This window comes from Diplotaxodon limnothrissa, linkage group LG17, assembly GCF_057381915.1.
Source record: "Diplotaxodon limnothrissa isolate DT_005_m linkage group LG17, D_limnothrissa_male_GT1.1, whole genome shotgun sequence".
Classification (NCBI taxonomy): Eukaryota; Metazoa; Chordata; class Actinopteri; order Cichliformes; family Cichlidae; genus Diplotaxodon; species Diplotaxodon limnothrissa.
In genome coordinates, this window is record NC_140612.1 from 7,253,685 (window position 1) to 7,270,017 (window position 16,333).

At 39.2% G+C, this 16,333-nt stretch overlaps 1 protein-coding gene across 1 annotated transcript; it reads left to right on the forward strand.

The window, feature by feature from the left end:
* The first annotated feature begins 1,884 nt into the window (after window positions 1-1,884).
* Window positions 1,885-12,460, forward strand: efcab7 (EF-hand calcium binding domain 7). Its single transcript, XM_085376086.1, has 13 exons — window positions 1,885-2,171; window positions 3,433-3,644; window positions 4,024-4,110; window positions 4,562-4,745; window positions 6,148-6,269; window positions 8,396-8,537; window positions 10,334-10,443; window positions 10,643-10,806; window positions 11,034-11,167; window positions 11,279-11,427; window positions 11,554-11,763; window positions 12,122-12,229; window positions 12,380-12,460. Exons 1-13 carry the CDS (start codon window positions 2,042-2,044, stop codon window positions 12,458-12,460), a joined length of 1,833 nt encoding a protein of 610 aa, XP_085232212.1. The 5' UTR covers window positions 1,885-2,041.
* The last annotated feature ends 3,873 nt before the right edge of the window (window positions 12,461-16,333 follow it).

Below are 16,333 nucleotides of genomic sequence, written 5' to 3' on the forward strand. Positions count from 1 at the left end.
TGTGTGTGTGTGTGTGTGTGTGTGCTGATCAAAGGGTCATAAACCCAGGAAGCTTACATCAGAAGAAACAGATCTTTCAGATAGGATGTATCTACAATAGAACCTCCCCCAGCACAGAGTGGCTGGAGAGGTGGTCAGGATCAAAGGAATGGCTTTGATCCTACTGCTTAAACTAAGACTATACAAATTTAAGAAACACAATGGCAACATTCAACAATTAGACTTAACACATACTGATGATGTTCTGTCATTCAATGATGTGGTATGCATCAGATCATGAACTCTCTTTTCTACTCTTTGTATCTCCATTCACAAAGGTGTCTTTTGCCTCCTTGATAGTATTTATGAGTTGGTTAAATGTTGTGAAGTTGATTTTCTTAACCATGGAAATAATTCTGTCATCATCCACTTAAGTTGTCTACTGTGCTCTTTCAGGCTTTATGGTGTTGTGTCATAGTTTGTCATAACATTCATTCCTTTCAAGAATGCAGCAGATTGTGGATTTGGCCACTCCTGAAGTTTTTCCTTTTTCTCTAATAGGTTTATTTTGTTTTTGCAGTTTAATGATGGGCTTCCTCGTTGGCATCTCTTTGAGCATCATATTTAAATTGAATGTGAAAAGCTATCTGTATTTGAAATCAGCTTGATTATAGCGTTCCATGTTTCCCCTGCCTCCTAGCATCTTGCACCCTGCTGTTATGTGCTGGATTGTCTCAGGGGCATCTTTACACAGTCTGCACCTGGGGTCTTTCCTGGAGTGGTAGACCCCTGTCTCTATGGATCTTGCATTTAAAGCTTGTTTCTATCCTGTCTTTCAGTCCAGCCACTAGTAGGATGGCAGGATTTGTGCATGTCAACAACCTCCTCTATCTGCCAGAGGTACATACCGTGCAGGGGCCTGTCCTTCCATTTTGGCTCCTCTTTCTTGGGTTTTTGCTGCCTGAAGTATTCACCCAGCCAATAGAGCAACTTTTCAATTGTACATTCTAAATTGTCAGGTTATGAAAATGAATGCAGAGACACCCACTGAAAAGCAGCAAATGAAGAACCCTCTCTGGTAATGTCTAAACTTCAGGCACTCACTGAGAGGAAAGGATTTTCATTTAAGTATTGAAAGAATACTTATATTTAAAATTATGATTGTTTGTCAACTTATTTGACCTCTGAGAATGGGGGACTGTAGCTGTGAATACATTATCAGCAGACCTTTAAGAACTTCTATATATGTGAAAAGGTCTTGTGAAAAATGTGAATGTAAATTACAAGTATATTTAAAACCTCTAAACTATCTTTGTTTTTGTTTTTTAAACTTGTTGCAACTTAAGTTAACTATAATGCAGCAAAAAACTATTGGTGTAGTTCATGTAGGGCTGCATTGCCCACACTTACTTAAACAGGTGATATTACTTTAATGAGTGTTCACAGCCTGAATTGTTGTTATGTACATATTCTTTGATGTTAACATAGATGATATGGAAAAAATCATAAATGAACGACCTAAAGTAATAAAGAGCTACCAAATTTTCACGGAAGAATACTTTATCCTTTTTTTTTTTGTCTTTTTAAGTTTAAAGCCTTCAGGAACAGCTTACTATGCGATCGCATTTGTAGTTTTTATGTTTTGCTATATACGAACTTCCTAAAATACATTTTCCTAAAAACAAAGACTCAAACAACGTTTTAAATGCGATGTTTTTTTTATCATACATATTGTTTTTAATCACCTCGGCAGGGCAAGCACCGCTTCACGTCCGTTTTAAAAGCAACCGGAACGTTTAACTTGTGTTTCTTCCGTGTCCGTTTTCATGCGTACCGTTGGATTTTTTTTGTTTACATAGCAACAGCCTAGATGTACCAGTATGATGTGTGACGATAAGTGTCATTGTTTCATTCTAATCTTATTCAATACACTGCATTTAGCTGGTTAAACATGACGGTCACAGCTTGATAATGAGGTAAAAGCTGCCATATCCGGCTACCGTTTTTTTCTAAGCTGGCGAGACTTAGCTAAGGGTAAGCAGGTCGATCTGTTCTTCGGAAGATGTCTTTTCAGGAGTCACCCCGTCCTTCTGAAGAGGATGAGGCTTTCTACATGCAGTGCAGAGCCGCGTACCTGGCTGTGTTCAGATCTAGTTTGACAAATATCACTTCGAAACAGCACTTATGCCGTGGTAAGCGAAGACAACTCACTGATTGTTAGCTAGCAACAAATAAACCTTTGTAAGCAGTTCATTGTGATTGTGATGTGTAGTAAGTAACAAGTTTTTATCGCTGAGTTTCACTATAATGGGCCACTTTTCTCTGTGTTCTATACTTATACTATGAAAAGAAATGATTGAAAGTAGAAAATGGGAATTTCCCCCAAACTCTGAGACCAGGGTGACCAGATCCCAACAACCTAAATGTGGGGCAAACATTAACAATGACGGGAGGTTTTTCATCGCTAATTTAAAGATAAAAATCCAGGATTGGTGTTTGCCATGTAAAGGCCAATTGTGTTTGCAGTTCTCTTAAGTAAAAGTTAAAATTTGCTCTTATAGCCTCATTCAACAGTCTTTATACACACTCTAATATTTTATTAGGGAAGCATCTATAAGCCTCCTTAAACTGACACACTTATTTCTTCTGTCGCGGGGGGTGGGGGGGCTGAAGCCTATCCGAGTTGTCTTAGGGCAAGAGGCAGGGTACTGCATGTCTGTGGACTGTGGGAGGAAGTCTTAGTAACCGGAGAGATCCCATGTAAACAACAGGAGATCATGCAAATGCCACACAGAAAGACTCTGGCCTAATGGTGGAATTGAATTCAGGTGCTATCCACTGTGCCACCGTGCTGCCCAGTTTTTAGCAATAATTACCAATTATGACACACATATTCTCTGTGACTTCACACCATATTTCTCCCTCTGTTCAAACTGAAAATTCAACCAAAGCTGTGATTTTTTTTTTAATGTTTTTATTTTTGGTGAATTGAAACTTGTAACTCTTTGAGTATGGCATTATACTGGCTAACCTTCTGACTATAAAAAAAAAACAAAAAACCCTCCATTCATGTGCATTTGGTAAAATCCAGTATGGAGAAAAGTGCATGTCCTGTAGAACCAGTTAAAATATGGGACAGGGGGTCAGGGAACAGAAATGCTGTGGCATTTCCACTTAAAGAAGGACATCTGCTCATCCTATTTGGAAGGATGGCCAAATTTGAAAATAAACTTCACCTTAAGTGTTGAATTTAATTATAATTTCTATTGAAGTTGAGTCGGCATCAAATTTTTTGAGGTAAAAGGTTGCATATCTCACTGTAAAATACTGTCGGTTCTATTCATCTGAATGATTTCCTTGTCCTGATTACCATCAGGACAATGTGGATACAGGGGGTTTCATTTATTTATTTATTTATTTGTGTAAACATTTGTTTCCTATTCCTCCATTCAGTTCTTCAACAAGCTGGTAGAAATCCATCCAGTGCCACTCTTAATAAATACTGGACTGCTACAACATCTAAGCTGAACTTTGATGACTTTTGTGAGATTCTCAAGCATGAGGAGAAAACTGAGGAGAGTGAGCTGATGAGAGTTTTTAAAAAGATGGATGTGAACGGTGACGGCTACATCACACACAGTGAACTGGAGAAGGCCTTAATCACTGTGAGTAGCCTAACACTTTGGATTAGATTTTCATCAAGTGGTTATACTTTAGTTATAAAGTGAATATGGTATGGTATATGGTTATATAAGTTTGTTATAGATGTCATTTTTGAGTTAACTGGCCACTTCATTAGGTACAACTCCCAAAAGGTTGATTCTGTTCATCTGGAATTAGCGTTTTCAGTGGGAGAAATGTTTCGTCACTCATCCAAGTGACTTCTAGAGACTGAACAGAATCAACCTTTTGGGATTTACTTACCTGGATGGTTGAGGATGCATCAAGACATTAGGTACAACTGTTCAGCTACTCGTTACCTCAAATATCTTACTAGCAAATCACATGGCAAACGAACTGAAGCATATTTTCTTGCTCTTCTAGAGAGGAGAGAAAATGACAAAAGAGGAGGTGAATGCTATCTTCTCACTGGCTGACATCAACAAGGATGGCAAACTGCACTACGCAGAAGTAAGTGTAGACATATGAAATGACTTTTGCTGATTTTTATGTAATTATACTTTATAAACAGCTTATCTTAAAAGCCCTTGTCCCTGTTTCCTGTATCACAGATTGTACACACATACTGTACAGTGCAGTCGTGCAGCCTTAAAGAAACATTGAAGTTATCAGGTTTATACTGAATTTTCAGTCTTCCGTCATTATTCTTATTGCTTGCTTATACTGGACTTTTGTTATGGATACACTATATCTTAATATGCCATTTACTCAGAACATTAATGAGTAACACGAAATTCTAATTCTTCCTCATATTTGTTCCACATTCATGTTTATTTAATACGTCTTCTACTCATTCTTAACATTGCCTAACACCAGACTGTAAACATTCATCCCGCTGCTTGTTGCTTCAAAGTATCGCTCATGCATCATCCTCTTACTCTTGCTTTCCTGCTGCTGTCAGTTCTGCAGATTGTTTGCGTCTACAGTAGAGCAGTGTCAAACAGCTGCTTTGGAGAGACTTGAGGCTGATGCCAAGCTGAAGAGACTGAACTTTGGCAGTCAATCATACAGCCCGCCAAAGAGCTCCGTGTCATCAGCATCATCAGCAACTCAGCGGGCGGACTCGGACACGACGCCAAAGAAAGGTGCAGGATTCGACCTTCTAGCGAGAGCTAAAAGAAAAAAGAGATATCAAAATTTTGGTTAAAAAAACAACATCAACTATACAACAGTTTTGTGCAAAATTTTCATATATTTGGATGCACACCCATACACACAGATTTCCCATTTGCTCGGTTACTGATCGATTTTTCACTCACTCCATGACAAATCACCTCATTAAGACAGTCCATACATCATAATAGCCACACAATTAAGGTGGCCTGTTTGGAGGGAGGAGACTGTAAAGTGTTTTGATTTGAGTAATCATTTCTGCCATTAAGAGATTGACATTGGCTCTGTCAACTCTGAGGAAAACTCCAGGCGTTCAATCACTTTTGAAATCCCACGTGATTATTTTTCTTTTCTTTTCTTTTCTTTTTTTCGAAGTTGGTAATTTCCAACTTGCTAAACTACTATTTCTTACAAACATGAGAAATGTGTGCTTCTCCAGCCACTTTTTTTTTTTATTAAGTGGATGTTAAACGCTCACTTTTTCACTTTAGAAGCACTGTGTCGAAAAGAACCGAGGTCCAGGATGAGCGAGCCAAGGACAGGCTCACAGTGGGAAGATAGATGGGGTTGATTTAAGTGGTCAGTCCATGTTCATGTTATTGATTTGGAGGATTCCACCACTTCTCACTGGGGAGATGATGAGGGATTAGAGAGGAGGCCCAGTCCACCACTGCTGCAAAAACAAATGAGCTTCCAGATAGTAGTCGGGATTATCACATTATTGCGCCTCTCCCATGTATTGATTTATACGCGTTACATTTTAACAAGGCTCTGACACAAGATGCTACGTGATCGCACATGTTGAATGGGTTATTCTTCCAGCTCGAAAACAATTTGGACTGCTCATTTGGTCTTAGATTTGTCAGTAGAAACCAGAACTGCCCCAAGATATACATTTTAATCATATCAGACATGGGTAATTTTGACATATTTTTTTTCTCTTTACCAAGAACTGCTGAGAGATGATTATCTGTTCATTCTGCTGAAGAAAAAACTACCCCAACATTCAATGTGCGCTCACATGGAAGCTTTTGTTGGGGGGGTTACGTTTTAATGCATCTGTAGACCACCTAGAATAGTCCCAGCAAAATAGATCTGTGACAAACACAATGACAGTGGGTCTGTTTATTTCTTTGCTACGGTAATTTGCTCATAAGTCCGTCTCATTCCTTCGCATCTCCATTTCCCAGACTTCGAAACAATCAGACCACTCATTAGCAAATTGACATTTTCGAGCTTCAATTAGTCTTCGAGGAAAAAAAAAAAGTTGCGAGGTGTGTGTGTGTGTGTGTGTGTGTGTGTGTGTGTGTGTGTGTGTGTGTGTGTGTGTGTCCATGAGAATTTTTACGTGTCTGGCCTGTGTGTGTGTTGCAGACAACCGCTCATCCTCCCGGCCTTCTTCAGCTCGCAGCAGACGTTCGTCTCTGTCAAGCTCAATCACGATGACATCCAGCAGCACTAAAGCCAACAAATTCCCAGAGCCTTCAGGTTTACAGGTAACCCCCTTCAGTCGTTTTGACTTCATAGCTACATCTAATGAATAACTTCATTATTGGTTAACCTGTCAGTTTTTCCCAGAGCCTCTCAGTCTATTACACTGGCTTGTACACTTGGAACCAGAGAAGAGTGTACATTTGTGTTTAATTTAACGAAATGAAATAATTAAGTGATAATGAAAGTCATCATCAATCAGTTTGTGCTTTAAATAAGAGTCCATCCATTGATATCACTGTTTTAAAACCACATTTTACCAGCATTTGATTAGAGAAAACTTAATTTAATGAGAAAATGAACAATATCTGTAGATGATTTGGAGTTTATGCATTGCTGTTAAGTTTGAATCACAGACCAAACTGGAAATATTAAGTACGTGGGGCCCTTGTGCGAGGGACCCCATTATAAGAAGCTCTACAGCATTGCCTGGTGTCATGCAGTATTTTTGATGGGCAAATTTAGCCCAGGGCAGACAGATATACACTGTATTGATCTCACACTCTTTGTTTTCACTCTTTCTGGCTTAACCTCAGCTGGTTTGCTTTACAGCAAAAGGGGCGGTGGGGGTGGGGAGTAAATATATAAATAAAACTAACAACCCCCTGCTCCATCTCTCAGGTGCGAGCGCGGTGTTGAGATTGGAAAGGGCCAGACAACCTCGAGGTAAAAGAATGGTTGTCCAGAGATTACCTCTGAGGGGAAGTTCTGCTCGCCATATTGGCTTTTATATTGCCACAGGCTGATGACTGGGAGGTGGTGGGTGGAGGGTAGGATGTGTTTTTGTAACTGTGTGAATGTGTGTGTGGATGTGTGTGTGGGATGCAAATATGTCTTCATGAATAGAAACCCAGCCAGTAAGGATTATTCTTACTTATTCTGAGTGTTTGTGTTTATGTACAGGTTACAAGTGTAACAAAATGAGAAGGCTGCGGTTTAAATGCTCGTGTGTGTATGTGTGTGTGGTTGTGTTTGTGGCTGGTTCGGTGTCCTGTGACCCTGTGTGAAACAGTAAATCAGACCTGTGGCCGGAGCAGGTGACAGCGCCTGTATTAGTCTGCAGGCTGACCCTCTCTCTATGGGGGCATTAATTCTGATGTCTTTAAGCAGTGGATGGGAGCCTGTGGCATTTCCCCTCATTTAATATTGTCTGGACAAACCTCTGAAGTGTTATGGTTTGATCTTTTATGCCTCTCAGCCCAAGATAAATACTTTGAGAAAATAGCTTTTCTCTAAAGGAGTGACATGCTCCGTCTTTATGGTACTTTCTTTGTTTAACTTGGTGATTTATTTGTCCACTAAAAGGATATATAGCCTATTCCAGACGCGGTTGGCCCTCAATGCCCTCTTACCGTGTGTCCACACCAACTGTGTTTTCATTTAATGTGTCTCCAATGAGTGGAATGAAAACTTCCTCGCGCTGATGTTCCTGTTCAATTTCAAATTATGACCTCATTTCGGTTGTGCTGCCAGAAATAAGAACAACAGGATTTCAAAAGGAGAGAAATATTAGGATTCATAAATTTTGCCAAAGTAGCCTCTTGATAGTTTTGAATGACCGCTGGCCCAAGATTGAAAAGTCTGTATTTATCAAAGTTAAATGGACTCCAATTTGCCATATCAAGTCCTAGAGGAAGATTTAGTTGAGGCTGCGGCAGAAAGGCAGTGGGACTCTGCTGCCCTCCTCTGGATCAGCGCGTGTATAACGTGTGTTTTCATGCTGCCGAGCTGACATTAGCTGGGTAATAATGGATATGCCCCCATGAAGATTGGAGTGGTAATTATCTCAATGGCACTTTCTGTTAATCAAGCGAGCTGCTTAACTGTTATGACTGACTGCTTTATTCACTTTGTCCCTATCACGAGATCAGTCCTCCTGTTAAACAGGAGCTGCACATTAGTTTTGGTTTCTGCTGAATGAATGTGTTTTGTTGTCAACCAGGAAAACTGTGTCCAGATTGTGTTGAGATCTAAGATGGGGTCACACGTAGTAAAACTTAATAGCATACAAGTAACTAAGGAAAACTGTACACATAGTATTTATGCAACTGTAACAACTGTTATTCCTCACTGTTTCCTCAATATTATATTAATGTCTGAGTCAGAACAGGAATATTTTCCATTTTTCTAGGGTTGGAATCACAGTTTTATGAAAGGCTGCTTCTTTTTGGAAGACGACGGGAGTATCAGCGCTCTGCAGTACCAGCTCCACATCCCCCACACGACAACCGTCTACCTAACCATCCAACCACTCGGCCTCAGCCACAGACCTGGTTGGTACTTAAACTGCAGATACAGAGGAAATGTATCTTTTTAGAGAAAATATTGTCTCATTTTGAATTTGATCTCAAAAAGCTGGAGCAGGCATCTGTTTACCGCTGTGTAGCATCACCTTTTCTTTTAACAACAGTCTGTAAACATGCGGGAACTGAGCAGAGCAGCTGCTGGACTTTTAGGAGAGGATGTCGTTCCATCTTCTCTGATTTAGGATTCTAGCTGTGCAACAGTCCTGAGTCTTTTTGTAGAAATATTTTTTTCTTTCATGATGCCCCAAATGTTTTCACTTGGTGAAAAGTCTGGACTGCAGACAGGCCAGTTCCGCACCCGGGTTCTTCTACTGTGAAGCCGTGCTGTTGTAATAGAAGCAGTTTGTGGATTACCATTTTGTTGCTGGAATATGCGATGCTTTCTCTGAAAAAGATGTCAGGATGGGCGCATGCGTTGCTCTAAAATCTGCTTTTCAGCATCGATGGTGTCAGTTTAGCCTGTGTTTGTAGATGGCATAGTGAACTATGTTCGCAGTGATTTCTGAAAGGGTTCCTGATTTCCACACCAGTGCCACTTGAGGGCCTGAAGTTCACAGACATCGAATGCTGATCTTAATCTCTAATTCTCTTAACCTTTTGATGATATTATGAAAGACAGCTTATGAGATATTCAAAACCATTTCAACTTTATGTTGAGGAACATTATCCTGAAATTCATCCACTATTTGTAGACGTGAACTTCTGCCCAGCTTTTCTTCTGAGAAACTCTAAGATGCTCTTTTATACCCAGTCATATTACTGGCCTGTTGTCAGTTAACATAATTAGTTGTTCCTCCAACTTAGGACCGGTTACTTCTCTAGCCTTTTGTTCCTCTGTCACAACGTTTTTGAGACATGTTGCTGCTGTCAAATTCAAAATGAGCTGATATTTTTCTTAAAATGGTCCATTTTGTCACTTTAAACATTTCTACAGTGAATGAAATATAGGTTTATGGGATTTACTAATCATTGAATTCTGTTTTCATTTAGAATTTGCATAGTGTCCCGTCTCTTTTCTTTTGAGTTGGGGTTGTGTATATTACTATAAGAAAGGGACAGGGCCATATTTAATCTCTCACTGGAATACCCCGATGGTACTTTGGAGTAATGCAGGGGATAACGACATAATGTCATGTTTTGTAGTTCATCTGAGGTTGTATTTACCTCATTTTTTAGACCTGCTGGTGAGGTTATTTTTATTATCCCGATATATAAAAACTGAAAGAGGTTGTACTTTATTTTTCAGACGACTTTAACTGGGTGAAGAAACATTTCAAAGGGGGTGTACATTATTGAACAGTGTTTGAGAACCACTGTTTGAGCTGAGTGGTTTTAGATGTTCCCTGTGATGCTGTAACATAAAGTATTGTAGAATAGAAATCACAAAGAAGATTTACTTTCCTTTTGCTGTTTAAAAATCTGTTACATCGTGTAGCATCAGGTCAGACTGAATTTCAGCTCAGTGGAAGATCATTTATTAGGAAGGCGCACATCAGTTTATTTGTTTTGGCTCAATCAGTAGACTGACTGGATTAATGTGGGCTGCAAAAAGTCTTCGAGGAATGTAAAATCTCATCGGTCCATTTCATTTTGTACAATCAGAAAAAAACGTTGAAAATCTTGGGTAAGTTGATCTTCTTTGAACCCTCCCTTATTGCTTGTAGGGTAAAAATCTGTGCTGAATTAAATAGTCTGTAGAGCTAAAATGTTAAAGTCCTGTGTAAAATCTTTATGCATTCATGTGGTTTTGCTCTAATTTTCAGACAAGTCCTCAGCATGGATGACAGTGGACACAGCACTTTTTGTCATGTCAGCTGGTGAAACTAAAGAAGACACAAATTTAGTGTGTTTCACTGAGTCAAAAGACAAAGAAGTAAGTTTGGCTGTCTTAACAGGTCCGTATTATTAAATCAGTTCCATTGGGACTTGATTGATATAAAAGCCAGACCCAGATCCACTGATATCATAAAAGCTGGAATCATTTGGGAAGCTGAAATGTGATGATATTGTATGCCAGGATATTTTTGGTGTTGTCTGTTTACTGTGCAACCTCTTTTTTTCTATCTCTGTAGAAGTATATTTGGAAAGGGGAACTGAATGCTGGGACATACCACCTGTTTCCCTTCACCAGTGGCTGCAGGTTAAAGAAAAGGAGCAGAAAGAGCCCTTCTGGTAAACCCGTGGAGTTGTTCTACAGGACTGACACAGAAGAACTAGACCTGACCAGGGAGTTCAGGTGAGGCTGTCTCAGTTTTACAGTGTTTGACTGGTGAGAATTTCAGTGTTTACTAATCTATAAAATGTTTATAAAGCTCAGTGGATCCACACTGGGATAAAAGTGTGCCGTGCTTTGCTACCTCTGTTCTTCTCACAGGACCTGAAGGAGTGAGGACATCTGAAAAAGTTGAAGTTGGCTGCCTGCAGGTCTGCTGATATTTCTGTGTTGCTCTGTTTCTGCCACAGGGAGGTGCTGTCTGACATTTTTGAGATTATAGACCTTGATGGCAATGGTTTGCTCAGCCTGGAGGAGTACAATTTCTTTGAGCTCAGGACCAGCGGAGAGAAGTGTGACAAGGATGCCTGGGCCGTCTGCAAAGGTAAAAATTATGAAATTAATATGAAATTAATTGGAGGAGAAGGCGCTATTACAGTATTATATTGATATTACGGTGATATTAAAGCTGTCTTCTACCTCCTTGTGGTAACAGAAAACTTTGATATGAGAAAGAACCAGCTGACACGACAGGGATTCATGGAGCTGAACCTGATGGAGGCCACTGAGAAAGATGGAGACCCTGCAGACATGTGGGTCACGCTGGAAGCTATGGGTTACAACCGTATGCTGGAGCTGGTAGAGGTAGGTTTGCATATATGGTTTTAGTCAGAATACATAAACATACATCCTTGGCATACATGCAATAGCCTGATATCAGGCACACATCATGACTACTTACTACATAAACCCTCCCTCCCGCTCCACCAGGCCTGTCCATTCCAGATAGACGTATACTGTGAAAGCACTCAGCCATCCATCCAGCCCCTCAGCATGGATTCAGGGCCCAAGCTTCTGAACCAGGCGCTCCAGAAGTCCATCACAGCTAGAACAGGGGCCAAAGCACTGAGGGGACACGACAATGTGTTCATCTACACCTACAAAGGGGAGCACAGGATTTCCTCCCTCATTACCAACAAGGTAGAGTACAAAATTTGTGTAGGAGGAATTATAAGAATGTCACAGATAATCCCTTAAATAAAAATGGTGTTCGTTTAGAGCATCAACGTGATTGATACTTGTATTTGCCAAACATCTGCAGTGGATAGCACTACCCAAACCTTACTGTCTTAATACAGTCAACTGCTATAGAGACGCACTATTCATTTGTAATTGTTATGCAGCAGCAGTGTCCTTTCTCATAGCAACGAGAGCGACTCTAAAAGAATGATCCAGTGAAGCAAAGCAGCTACTTTATAAGAGTGCACCTGATTATCATGAGAATGTTTAGCTTTATTCTGTGTAATAATCAGTTGCACACTGACTGCTTTGATTGCAGACAAACCAGAGCGTGACTGTGCATGTGAACAACGAGCAGAGCAGGAACTGCTGCAGTAGCAGAGGCATGACAGTGTTTGCTGTAGAAGTGCCAGCCAGGACTAAAATGGTAAGTAGGCATGGTAACAATGCTGCTTTGCTAATATTATAATGAATTTATAATCATTATTATTTTATTAGAAGAAAAAAGACACTTTAACATTTAAGTTATTCACTCCATGTAAAAAGCATGATGCAGGATATTGATGATTTCCTGTAGGTGTGCCAACATGTTCTACCCATCAATGAAAAACAGGACTGGATCTACAGCTGTGTGGAGACCATACTACCCGGAATGTAAAGTCCAGCCTGAATGGACAGCTCTTTATATTCTGGCTAAAATGTATTCGTCAAGGTTTTAAATGTGGGCACTAAAGAGCGATTTGTTCTATATCTGGCATTATATCATGAATGTGAATTATCATAAGTTGTTCTAGCTCTGCTTTAATGATTATGTGTATTTTTTTACTGTGAGAAATGGCTGAGTGCCTAATCATTTCAGCTGCCTGACTTGTTGCCTGGCCTGTAATATTGAATTTGTAGGTAGTCGATGAGTTTTGTGTAACATCTGGTTATAATGGAGACGGTTAACAATTTTCCTGCTGTTTTAAGTTGTTTTCTTTTTCCTTCTGTTGTTTTATTATTATTGTTATTATCTTTATTATTTCTCTCTGTTGAATTTGTCTTTGTTACTTTGTTATTACTGTGATACATGGAATCAAGGATTGAAGATTAAGGGTTTAATTTCTAACATTTAGAAAATCATGTCATTATTATCATGTCACAATAGAGTGTTATGTCATTATTAGGGACACAACACTTTCTTATGTTCATTTTTTTTTTTATCACTCTTGTCATGTAACGGTGGATTTTACTTATGTTAATATTGCTGAATGTCATTACCATCTTGTTTCGACAGAACAGATAAGAAAATTAAAGGAAAAGAACAAAAGTCCTTCTGTTCACATAAATGTGTTTGAAAATTAGTAATACTAATTATTTGAAAAAAATCTCTTACAGCAATATTGAAAATTCCTGTCAAGGATTCATTAAATTTGACATTAGAGAATTATCAGCAAGTTTTCCATAAACACAGGAATGTCATTCTGGCTCCAACATTGTCTCCTGGAATTAGAGACACTTGTAAGTACATGTTTAGCTGATTGTGGCCATCACTGAAGTCATTAATTTTGTTACATAGTCTTGCAGTTCAAGAATATTTATAAAGAATCAGAATGATTTTAGGCACAGATAACAGTTGTGAAAAGCAGATTTTCAATTCCAATTGTGAAGAAGACAAAAACTGATCCTAGTTCACACTGAACTGCAGCAGTTTAAATGCTGTGGATGTTTGTTGAATGTAACCAAGAATTGTGCCTTAACTTTCATTCAAGCTTTGCAGACTATACAACCGTGCAGCTATTCATCCATACTCTTTACAGGGTTTGGAGGGGTTGGGGATTTGGGGGTTGGCAATGAAATGCATTCCTTTGCATTGCACTCGGGTCTAAGCTTTATTTGCCCTTGGCCTTTCTAGTCGAGTACAGTGTTGACCTTCTATTTATATCTCTCAGGCCATTATTTGACCTTTGACTTTCTCTACTGAAACAGTAGAGCCAGCTCACTAAATGTCACATGACATGTGAGATGCATTTAATGTTTCAGGCCCCTGTCTGCTCTTCTTTTCCCAACATAGGGGTTTGGTGTCATTCAGCTGCTTGCAGTTGGACAGTGGCTTTGCCAAACGACTTCTCCGTTATGTGTGTTTTACAAGAGATTTAGTTTCTTTTTTTGCGTGTTGCTAGTTACAATAATGGAAATCCTTCACTTGCATGCAATCTGTGTGATTTGTGGGTTGCAAACTCTTTAGCAATTGTTTTTGTAACAGTCTGATCATTAATTCTTTTTCCTCACATACTTTTGTTCATCCCTTGATACACTTCTGGAAACATTTCTTATGAAGAACAGATCCCTGTTCTTTAAAACCAGGAACCCACTCACACATTGATATTTACTGCTAATCCCAGAAGTTCATATTTCTTGTAATACTGGTTTGTTTTTCTCAATGAAATTAATTGGGTTCAAATTTGTGTTCTAATGTTATAGTCGGAAACTTTTTTTCCCTGCAACTGTTAATATGCATTTTATAAATGTATATCGTAGTGTACAAAAGTGTTACCGCTCTTTTTTTTATATATAGCATTAGTCAATGCTGTTCATGTCCGTTAACACGGACGTGAACAGTTTACGTATAAGAAGGTACCTAACTCAAGAGATGACCCATTGTTGTGTTTGCACATAACAGACAACACAGCAAAAAACTAGCAGCTTGTTGGAAAAATCCAATTTGTTCCATTTTTGTTTTGTTGAGTCTATGAAAAATCCCAATAATAAAACAGTTTGACAGGCTTTAAATAGTATGTATGCACCAACAATATAATTCTGAAATAGCTAATTGTTGAAAACTTGGAATATCTCAGCATGGTGTGCAATGTCCTTAAAGGAAATTGGGCAAGTGGAGGACAAAAGAAGATATGTCAGTCCTGAAAAAACAGACTACAGCAGATGAACAGTATCTGAAAGTCATATTTTTAAGAAACGGGGGGAAAAAATCCAGACACAGCACCAGAGAAATGATTAACCTTCAGTTGATCCATCTACTGTTCACTGAAGCCTCATCATGGGGCAGGGATAGCTCAGTAGGTAGAGTGGTTGCCCCATGATCGGAAGGTCGGGGGTTCGATTCCCCTTAACAGCTACCCTGAGGTACCCCTGAGCAAGGTACCGTCCCTACACACTGCTCCCCGGGCGCCCAATGGCTGCCCACTGCTTCACTGAGTGAATGGGTTAAATGCAGAGAGCAATTTCCCCACGGGGCTCAATAAAGTACAATAATAATCAGAATTGGTCTCAGTAACCAATGGAAATGGGGAGAAAAGGCTGAGGTATGCCAAATTACACAAGAAAAGGACTGAAAATCAGTGGCAACAGGTATGACTGAGCAATTAATCCAAGTCTGAGATTTGTAGTTCAAATCATCATCAGTATTTACAGAAAAGATCAGGAGAGAGGTGCAACAGTGAGCCCACAGCCATATGCAAAACATATGGAGCCTCTGTTTTTGTAGTCTGATCCCAAACACAATTCAGTGAAAGCATACCTAGATAGAAGAAGACACAATGGAATACTATCAGTCATGGATTGGCCTCCACATAGACTGGACCTCAACATTATTGTAGCAGTGCTGTATTTATGTTTACGTTTGCACATGTTTCTATAAATTGTTGCACCTATTTTCCATTTCTCAGCACAATATGAAGAATTTGCACAGTACTTCTGTACTTAAGGACAACCTTCTGTTTTGACAGATCTGATGGTAAACTTTGTTCTACTTATGTTGATCAAACACTGTGAAGCAAAAGGCAAACAGCAATGGGTCGAAACTGGCTATGTCGCAAGCGTTACCCTGCAAATAATCATACATCTTTTTCTATGAGTATTGCAGGTGTAACTTCGTTCTCACACAATAGAAACTGCTTGTTTCATACAGTGGATGATGAACTGTAGGGAAGATTTGTATTCTCACTCAGTGTTTAAATTTGACCACTTTAAACCACCGAAAATGATCACTTTACGAATAAAGAGTCTACCATAATTCTGTATTCATTAATGTTATAAAAATGTATGTATAACACTATTTAGATCTTTTAAAAAATGCAAAATATTATTGTTTTTGGTGTTAGTGGCTAATACATCTCAGACACTTAGGGGATGGATGAGATTTCAATAAATCAGACCATTGATCAAAAAGCTGGGTGTGTGACTTTTAAAAATATAGTGCAAATAAAACAACACAAATAACATATTTTTGTATTATTTAATATCCAACATGAGCTCCTGAGTTGTGATTAGAGCGTTTCATCAGTAACTTTATCTTAATGTTGGTGGGGGGCGTATCCCTACGGTTTCTAGAGTTTTGCCTACAGCCCTGTGGACATTTTCCCCACATATTGCAGTTATAAAAATTCATTTTTAAGCAATATCCAAGAATGGCTGAAAAGCTGTATGAATTTTGACTTTTCTACCTTTCTGTTTGCGCTGTTGTTGAGACTGAAGAACTCTTCCTTGATCCCTCCTTTCTCTTTAAACCGGGAGGGCGGGTGTTTGAAGGGGG

Excerpts from the sequence above, each read along its gene's own strand:
- efcab7 (XM_085376086.1), top strand. The coding sequence starts at position 2,042 with ATGTCTTTTCAGGAGTCACCCCGTCCTTCTGAAGAGGATGAGGCTTTC. Across the intron at positions 3,645-4,023 it reads TGGAGAAGGCCTTAATCACT|AGAGGAGAGAAAATGACAAA; the intron begins GTGAGTAGCCTA and ends TTGCTCTTCTAG. Across the intron at positions 4,746-6,147 it reads GGACACGACGCCAAAGAAAG|ACAACCGCTCATCCTCCCGG; the intron begins GTGCAGGATTCG and ends TGTGTGTTGCAG.